Below are 10,051 nucleotides of genomic sequence, written 5' to 3'. Positions count from 1 at the left end.
TTTCTTCTGCTTTGCAGTATTTCTTCTGCTTTGCAGTATTTCTTCTGCTTTGCAGTATTAGCATTCTGAGTCCTTAGGTGGTAGACATAACCCTTTAGCATTCAGATTCTTCTTTCAAATACAATATTTATCTATTCCCATAGTTTTAAATTAACTATGCATTATCTCGCAACTTCAAGATTTTAATGATGTGATAGTTTATTTTTCAGAATTACATTGTAGGGTATGTGTGAGAGGCCAGATCTGGTCAGTTTGAATATAAAAAAGGGAAACTATTTGTGTTGGATATGGCTGGTTTAAATGCCACAGGGTTAATCTGGTGTCAGGTCTAAGACCACCAACTAGTCCTTGGGTGCTTTTACTGGAATTTTAGCTTATTTTCCACATGCCATCTGTGGTTTCTTGACCACAATCCTTGATGATTTGTTGCAAGCATTTGAGCCAAGTCTCTGGTTTGAGGATAACTTCCTGTCTTTTCACCAGTTCTGGAGGCTCTGAAAAATTTTAAGAGTCATGGGTGCAGCCCTTCCTTTGCTGACTAAGTGGTAAAAGGGAAGACAGAAAGGATCTTGTTCATGAGATGAGGTGCTGCATCATGATGGTGAAATGTGGGAGTTGAATATGGAAGATGCGCAAAGGCTAGAGAGAAATGTGTCAAATATATGTTACTTGCTTAAGCTCTTTGCTCCATATGGAATATAGGCCATTGAGGACTTTTCTCCACTGTTCACTGTTATGGGCTGTTGTTAAGTCCCAAGTCTCCCAAGTCTTGTTGGTTTTGAATTGTCATCAGTGCTTCTAAAACTTTAATTTTTCTAGGTAGAGGTGCTGACTGTATGCAAGAGGTGTTCCATATTAGTTTGGCCTCTGTCCTTTGACTTGTCCAGCATGAGAGGCCCTACGAGGAGCTTGTGCTCCACAGGCATAGCTCACTGGTCTATAGTAGAAGGCACTTGTCCACGATGCCATGCAGTAGGTCTGAATCTGGAACCATGTGCTTGGGAAGCAAACTTCTAACCACACAGTCATGTCTGTATCTGTTGAATATGTAATATGAATTTGCTTGAAAGACAGTAAACAAGCGAGCTAAGAGATCTGCTACACATTAAAGGTATCAGCAGTAGTGTGAGTTTGTGTGTGCATGTGTGTGTGTGTGTGCGTGTGCAAGAGAGATGACTGTTCTGTGAAAAGACTATGAATGCTTGGTGAAACAGTGTTGATGAAAGGTATATGTAGAAGACTGAAGAAGACACAGGAGAAAATGGTGAGGTGAGAATCCCTAAGATCTGTGTCATTTAATAGATGAAATGATGGTGTGTGATGCATGACAATATACTGTACTCAGACACATCCAACTAATACCACCATAGAAAACTCAGTGCTAATACTATGATGCTAAACAACGTGGACAACATAATTTGGTGTTATTAAATGTTTTCTTTAATATAGGTGCAGACGTGGTTATGTGGTAAGAAGCTTGCTTCCCAACCACTTGCTTCTGGCTTCAGTCCCACTGCAGGGTACCTTGGGCAAGAGTCTTCTACTACCGCATCAGGCTGACCAAAGTCTTGTGAGTGGATTTGGTAAATGGAAACTGAATGTGTGTGTGTATATCTGTGTTTGTTCCCCCTCCACCACTTGACAACCATAACTTAGCAGTTTGACAAAAAAGATCGATAGAATAAGTTTCAGGTTTGAAAAAGTACTGGCGTTGATTCATTCAACTAAAAATTCTTCAAAATTAGACTGCAGACATGCTCCAGCATGCCCACACTCTAATGATTGAGACAAAATTAACTTTTATATATTTATTTTTGATATTTCTTTCTCTATAGGTGCAAAGAATATAATCTACCAAAAGATGAGAAATGGAATGTTTTGTCTGTAAATTTTGTTCAGATAAAGCAAATAAAGTAAGTTCTATTAAAAAAAAATTATTATTTTCATCCCAATTTCTTATCGTGGCTGATAAAATTTTTCTGAGCTGACTGTTAGTGACAAAATAATTATAATTTGAATAAAGATACAAAAAAAAGTAACAACAAAAATTTTTAACATTAGAATTCTATTCTTCTCATGGCACTCAGTCATTGGCCATGTTCAGTATTTCATTGGAATTAATTGTTGTTGAAACCTATTGACTACACACCATCATGAGTTTCTTGACAACAGACCACTGCTAATGACTTGGCTTCACCATTAGTCTCCTGACCTCACAACACCACCATGACTCCTGACCACCCAATTGTTGTTTATTTTTGTGTGCCTTACAGTTACAAAGAACATGTGTAGTTGTAACCATTACATAATACTGACAACAAGTGGGAGCTTATGAAACTCATAAACAACAAGATAGATCTACAGTTAGAACACGCACATTCACTCACACACACAAACAAGTCTATCTTCAAATCGAACCAAGGAAGCTATGTCCATTTGTTTTTCAAATCATTGATTCTAGATGCTCCTGATTGGAGTGTCACCACAGTTTTTTGGTGACAGGACAGTTTCAACTTGGAAACTGCCACCATCCCACCTCCCACCTCCACCCCTGGACTGGTACTTTCCTTATTGACCCTGAAAGAACATTCGGCAAAGTTGAGCTCAGTGCATAGAAAATCAAAACAAATACTGCAAGGCATTCTATGCAACACTCTAATGACTACAAATTTGCTGCCATCATCATCAGCCTCATCGTTTAACGTCCGCTTTCCATGCTAGCATGGGTTGGACGATTTGACTGAGGACTGGTGAAAACCAGATGGCTACACCAAGCTCCAATCTGATTTGGCAGAGTTTCTACAGCTGGATGCCCTTCCTAATACCAACCACTCTGAGAGTGTAGTGGGTGCTTTTACGTGCCACTGGCACGAATACCAGTCAGGCGGTACTGACAATGGCCACGCTCAAAATGGTGTATTTTACGTGCCACCTGCACAGGAGCCAGTCCAGGGGCACTGGCAACGATCTCGCTCAAATGTCTTAAATATATTTGTATAAATTCATATCTAACATGCTTAAGCACTCTTGTATGTAGACAGTTCTTCCACTGCAGAAACAGTCCCAGGAGATAATTCTCCTCCTCGACAACATGGGTGAAAAATAGATTGAGCTATGAATGACATTGTTGATTTGTAGGATACATGTTTCTATGTTCTTTCATGTCATCAGCTACAAAACACCAAATCAGCTGAACTGAAGGTCAACTCATGTTGTTGAGAGTAGGCAAATCTCAGCTTCCTGGTTTATGAGATTTTTTGTCAGTGAGTGATAAAGAATGAATTAAATTGAGTTGAAAAGTTAAGAACTATCTGTATTGCACTAGTTCCTTTCTTGTTGTTGTTGAGCTTTGGATCAGCTCTGGTTGAATAGACCTATGATCAAATGCATTTCAGCTATGACCACTTCATCTTTTTAAGCTGTCTAAGTCATTTTAGACAGTGAGGTATATGAAGGAGATTTGGTTGCTATTTCAAGTCAGTCGCTATTATAGAGCTTCCCTCCCTTACATTTCAGCAGTAACCATCTCATCGTTTTCTCCGACAGTATATCTAGGGTTATATTGTACACTATATTCAGTTTGACTTAGCATTTTTAATAGAGTAAGGTGTGATTTCAAGGAGATTTAGCTGCCATTTCTGATAGACTGAACAACCAATTTCCTTCTTTCTTTTTCTTTTATTAATGTGGTGAAGTGGCAGATACAGTAAAGTGCCAGATTAAGTTTCCTTTATGGGCCTTTTCTTTCTGAGCTCAAGTCCTGTTGGGATATAGTTTATCCATACTTCAGGCTCAATAAAATACCAACCAGTCATATACTCCCTTCCCCTTACAATATGTTACCATCATTATTTCTCTTATTTTTTGCTTAGGAATATGCTGTTAGCTTGGACCGACAGTGCCATATTTATCTTCGATCCTGTTAATGTGCGGACAGTTCTTTGGTGTGCAGATCTAAAAGGTATGTGAAACCGTTGACTTTTCCCTTTTTTCTACCTCTTCTTTCTCACTGTTATTGCTGGCAGAATTATTAGCATGCCGGCCAAAATGCTTAGCAGCATTTCATCCGTCTTTACACTCTGAGTTCAAGTTCCACCAAGGTAGCCTATGCCTTCCATCCTTTTGGGGTCGATGAAATAAGTACCAATTATGCAATGGGGTCAAGATAATCGACTTGCCCCTCCCCGAAATTACTGGCCTTGTGCCAAAATTTGAAATCAATATCATAGTTGTCATCATCCTCATCATCTGTTCTTTCCCTGATGGTATGGGTTGGATGAGTATTTTATTCCTTGATGCTTTTCTTCATACCAGCCCTTGTTTTCAAGTAAGGTACGTTTTCCTGTAGTCTCTGCAACATCAAACGACTTAGCTGTTAGACTTCTTGCTTATGTGGTGCACAAAAATATCACTGTTATCCAAGCAGTGGCAATGTGAAGCATGTAGAAATATATATATATATATATACACACTCACACACACATACACACACGTATATCATGGATTTTTGTGCAGTTTCTTCTCTATCAAATCTGACTCAGAAGGTATTGATCATGATCAGGCCAATTTCATACAGTGAAATTGAACCCAGACCCACATTATTCTGAAGTAAACATCTTAACTACGTTGACATGCCTGATCTTTTCAATAATTCACCTTTCAAACTTGGTGGTAGCAGTAGCAGTAGCAGCAGCTGTAGAGTTCTGGGCAAAAATGCATTATTCTGAGTAATTCTTACATCAATTATTTGGAAAGTACAGAGAAGACTATGCTTCTATGATGAGGTCAGAATAAGATTGAAACACCCCTCCCAGAGTTGATGATTTCTGATTTAGGCACAAGTCCAGCAGTTTTGAAGGGAGTACTAGTTTTGACTAGTACTTCATTTTATTGACTCTAGAAAGGATGACTGGCAAAGTTGACCTGGTCAGGATTTGAACTCAGGTACATAAAAGAGTCACAAGGAATTTTCCCTGACTTTCTGAAGAAAAAAAAATACAAATTTCGATTTGTTATTGACTAGTATGGGAGATAACTCAGGACATTTTCTGATTATTAGATCCCTTTAACCAAGAATAGGCTTCACAATATCTGGAAGAGTGATGTGAGTATCATTAACTAAATCTACAACAGTTTTTCCGTGCCCACTCATTAAATATGTTAACTGTTAACTTAGCTGTCATTTTTTATTATGTAGATGGCGTCCAAGAGTAATTTCTTCTCTGAACGTTTCAGCAGTAATGACATGCTAGCTGAATGTAGGAGAGATAACTGATTGCTTGATTCAGAAATAATCACTGTTAGAATTCATTTATATGTGCAGGAGTGGCTTCATAGCCACAGGAGTGGTTGTGTGGTAAGTAGCTTGCTTACCAACCACATGGTTCCAGGTTCAGTCCCACTGCTTGGCACCTTGGGCTAGTGTCTTCTTCTATAGCCTCGGGCTGACCAAAGCCTTGTGAGTGGATTTGGTAGACAGAAACTAGAAGAAGCCTGTCGAATATATATATGTACATGTTTGTCTCTCCACCATCACTTGACAACCAATGCTGGTGTGTTTACGTCCCTGTAACCTAGCAGTTCAGCAAAAGACACCGATAGAATACGTACTAGGCTTACAAAGAATAAGTCCTGGGGTCGATTTATTCGACTAAAGGCAGTGCTCCAGCAAGGCCGCAGTCAAATGACTGAAACAAAGGAGCAATTCGTGACACTCAGGTTGCATGCAATTCTGTATGACTTTTTATGTGGTACAGGTGCAGGTATGGCTGAGTAGTGAGAAGTTTGCTTCCTAGCTATATAGTTCCAGTTTTAGTCACACTGTATCTTCTATTATGAGCAAATGTCTTCTACTATAGCCTCAGGCCTACCAAAGTCTTGTGAGTGGATTTGGAAGACAAAAACTAAAAGAAGCCCATTATGTGTGTGTGTGTGTGTGTGTGTGTCTTTGCGTCTGTGTTTGTCCCCTACTATGGTGTTGGTATGTTTACATCCCTGTAACTTAGCGGTTTGGCAAAATATATCAATAGAATAAATACTAGGCTTAATAGAAAAATGTAAGTACTGGAATTGAATCATTTGACTAAACTTCTTTAAGGTGTTGCCTTAAACAAATAAAATCTTCCAGTCCAACTTAATTAATTTGAACAATTCACTCATGCTTTCTCCTGATCAAATTTGTGTAATTTGTTTAGTACAGTATACACTATATAGTATGTATCATCGTCATTGACCTCATCGTTTTTACGTCTGCTTTCCTTGCTGATGTATATTGGGCAGGTTGTCACAATCTAAGTCAGTTCTTATTTATTTAGAGTTCCTACCCACCTAGAGGGGTTGGAGAACCACATTTTGCTTCTTGTTCAATTCCTCTTTTTGTTTCTCATGTTCATTCCTCTTTTCTTTGTTTGATCCTTTTATTATTATTTTTTTTTTGCATTTCATCCTTTATTTCCTTCTTTTTCTAATTTTTTTCCTATTTTTTCTTTTCTCTCTCCAGAAATTAATGACATTGCTGTGATAGAAAATGAAATGTACATTTTCTACCGGGGTTCAGAAATCAAGAAATTGTCGCTAATGACAGTCACTAACTGTATTTCATGGTTACAAAGCAAGCAGCGACACAAACTTTCTGAAGACCTAAGACTAGAATTCATGATCTCATTATCCTCTTCCCCACAGTCTTTGAATGAAACAGGTGTGTCAAATTACCAGGAACTTGGCAAAAGTGTGGCAGGTTCATTCTTGCAGAATAAAATCATACCAAAAGACATGGCTGTTACTACAAGATTATCTGCATTGCCATCATACTTAAATAGACCCAAAGAAAAAGTGGATGAAAACTGTGAATTTCCAAAAGAAAAGTCTGAGGCTAAGACCAATATTGATTCTGGTATTTCCACTTCAGCACCATTCCAAAAGGACTCTAACTGTTTGCAGTCTGACCGTCTTTCCTTATTCTTAAATCAAAATGGTGTTCAGCCTTATATTGAGAATCATAAATCACCATCAGAATTTTTTGAGAATTCAATGCAACAGATCTTAATTGAGAATGAGGAATGTGACAAGAACTCCATCCTAACTTCTCCAGAAAACTGTGAAGAACCTTTGGAGAATTTGTATGACCAGGAGATATTACACACACATGATTCTGGGTCTCTGTATCGGAACTTGTTATCAGAGGTAACCTCTTCCAGTGGCAGGTCCACTCCCAGGCCAGTTGCCATTCCACGACCACGCCCCCTCAATCCATCGTCCATTAACAATGTATTGCTGTCCCCTTCAGTCTATGCAATGCTTAATTATACAAACATTACCAAGTATGAATCTCTAGATCAGGTTGGCGAAACAGAAGAAGGATCTCCTACTGTTGGTATGAAGATTTTTTCATTTTATTTTCATTAAATTCTCTTCTTCTTCTTCTGCTGCTTTCACAGATTCCCGTAACTCTGTTGCTATCCAATTCTCTTATTATGAATTTGAATTAAGAGCTTCAGTCATAGTGAATCTTTTATTAGCTGATTACACAACCATGGACGCCATTCCAATGGATGTGTTTCAGTTACTCTCTTGATAGAGCTTGGTGATCCTGACTGTTGATTTTCTTAGGAATCCTCCATTCAGCATCAATGTAAGAAGCACTATTGGCTCAGCTGAGCTTTTCTGCTACCTCTTCACAATCCACCATGCTGCAGTCCCATGACCTTGCCATATCCCTGGCAGGGTGGCTGAACGGGTGCTATGCCTTGCCAAAGGGCAGCCCATAACTCACTCTGTGAGATATTTTCAAATACTCACATACCCAATTTAAATTCCTACTCATTATTACTAGCCATCATTATTATCAAGGGCTGCTAATTGGTAGAATCATTGGAATATTGATCAAAATATCTTGCAGTATTTCTTCCAACCCCATACATTCTGATTTTAAATCCTATCAAGGTCTATTTTGCCTTACATTCTTCCAGGGTTGATAAAATAAGGTACAAACCAACTTTTGGGGCCAATTTAGTTGATTGATCTCTTGTGCTTATGTTAAAAATTTAAGTATAGATTGGCAGAATTGTTAAAGCTTGAGACAAAATATCTTGTAGTATTTGTTCTGGCTCTATACATTCAGAGTTCAAATCCCACTGAGGTCAATTTTGACTTTCATCTTTCCAAAGTTGATGAAATAAAGTACCAGCCAGGTATTGGGGTTGATGATAATGTCTGATCCCCTCTCTGAAAATTGCTGTCTTCATCCATACACATCACATGACCATACCAATGCAGTCTCCTCTTGCCTTTTATATTCAATTTTCCTCTCAACATGTTTACACTTCAGGTGCCACATCCTGCTTATTTCAATTTCAAAGTCTTTATATTTGCAAGTTTATCATATTCCTGAGCGGGTACATTTTTGTCAGATGATATTGCCATATCTATAAATAGCCAGATCTTGTTTTTTGTGTCTTTAACAATAATATCTGGGTACTTGGCATTAATTGTGCAATTAATATATAGTCATTACTACTACAACAACATTAAATAACAGAATCTAGTGTTCAGGAATGCTATTCAGTTATGACCTTTGGCATTCTCATCTACAATTAAGCTACTACTATCATCTCCATGGCAGTAGATTAGCTAATCAGTATAGCATCAGACAAAACACCTTGAAGGTTCTAGTTATGGCCCTTTAGGTTATGAGTTCAAATCCCACCAAAATCAACTTGCCTTTTGATATTTTTAGGTTTGATAAATTAAAAAAAGTCAAGTACTAGGGATAGTTTAATACTGCTATCATACATTTTAGATATGAACAAAATTATGATAGAAAACAAAATCTAAGATGACATCCATAATCAATGCTTTGATTGAGGTTACATATTCTTACTATAACTACATCTGTCCTTTTTTCTCCACCAACAGATGCTATTTTACCAAAAGGAGATGAAAATAAGAGTGTACGGAAGGTATTCAAGAAAAGGAAACCTACAATTGTCCAGCTTGATGCACCCAGCTCTAAATCAAAAGCTGATCGTTCAAAGAAATGGAAAATGTCCAGATTGTTAAGTTCAGGTTCCACAGCTGAGGACAAAGCTGACAAAGGGGAAAAGTTGGAACGTCCAGTCATAGTGGAGAGTTCTTCAAGAGATTGTCTTTCTGATTCTTCAGAAATGACACAGTCAGCAGGTTAGTGTCTAGATTGTTTAGTATGCTATTCATTGTATGATACTGTAATGTCTAGTCTAACATCCTTTCTGTTTCGTTCACACTTTTTGAAATTTTAAGATTAAGTGAGAAATTTCAAATTTGGTATATTGATGTAATTTTTCATGCTGAATCTGATGTTAATATTCACTTGTTCCAGAAAAAAATGTAGAAAAATGTTACATTGTTTAATCATTTTTACCCAATCAGAAAATGTGTTTTGGAAAGCTGGCATTTTCTGCATGATAGCTGTCTATGACAACATGACACCGTTAGACAATAGCATTATGATGATGATGATTACAATGAAAGTTGTAATAAGTTTTAATGAATAAAGTCATGTGAAATGTTGGAATAGGCATATAAACAATATAACAAGTAAAGGTAATGACACGGCAGCAACAGACAGGTAAAACATATGTGGTGGGAAAGCAGACTATACCTTGGTTTGTTACTATGGAAACAGGTACTATTATGTCTGGCTTTCGATTGACCTTAAAGCAGATTATACCCTGGTTTCTTACTATGGAAACAGAAACCAATTGGTCTGTGGCTTTTGATTGGCTAAAATTACCCAAAATTTACAAAAATTTAAAGGTATTCATTTTTTTATTTATTAATTTATGGTAAAAATGAATTTTGCTTCCATAATTTGTTGCATAATATAGCTCTGACAGATACAGATCTGTGTGAATATGTTATCCATTACTTGGAAATATAAATAAGGATGAATATTAAGAAAGATAAGCTTTGAAAAAAGGACTAAAATGAAAGTAAGAAAGTAATATGAATATATATATATATATATATATATATAAATGTTATGCAAATGATATTTTGAAAACAAATGAGTTTA

General features: G+C 37.2%; 1 protein-coding gene across 3 annotated transcripts in view; it reads left to right on the top strand.

Annotated features, from left to right (window-relative positions):
- The window catches only part of LOC106879723 (uncharacterized), a 120,308-nt gene that overhangs the window by 61,917 nt on the left and 48,340 nt on the right, over window positions 1-10,051 (top strand). For all 3 annotated transcript variants that reach the window (XM_052967826.1, XM_014929403.2, XM_014929404.2), the window contains exons 10-13: window positions 1,836-1,913; window positions 3,873-3,961; window positions 6,500-7,372; window positions 8,914-9,177. In XM_052967826.1, the coding sequence (XP_052823786.1) occupies window positions 1,836-1,913; window positions 3,873-3,961; window positions 6,500-7,372; window positions 8,914-9,177 (1,304 nt within the window). The remainder of the gene's footprint in view (window positions 1-1,835; window positions 1,914-3,872; window positions 3,962-6,499; window positions 7,373-8,913; window positions 9,178-10,051) is intronic.

Source organism: Octopus bimaculoides, chromosome 5, assembly GCF_001194135.2.
Source record: "Octopus bimaculoides isolate UCB-OBI-ISO-001 chromosome 5, ASM119413v2, whole genome shotgun sequence".
NCBI lineage: Eukaryota > Metazoa > Mollusca > Cephalopoda > Octopoda > Octopodidae > Octopus > Octopus bimaculoides.
Note: the sequence above shows the minus strand (reverse complement) of the source record. Positions and strands in the feature narration are given on the sequence as shown.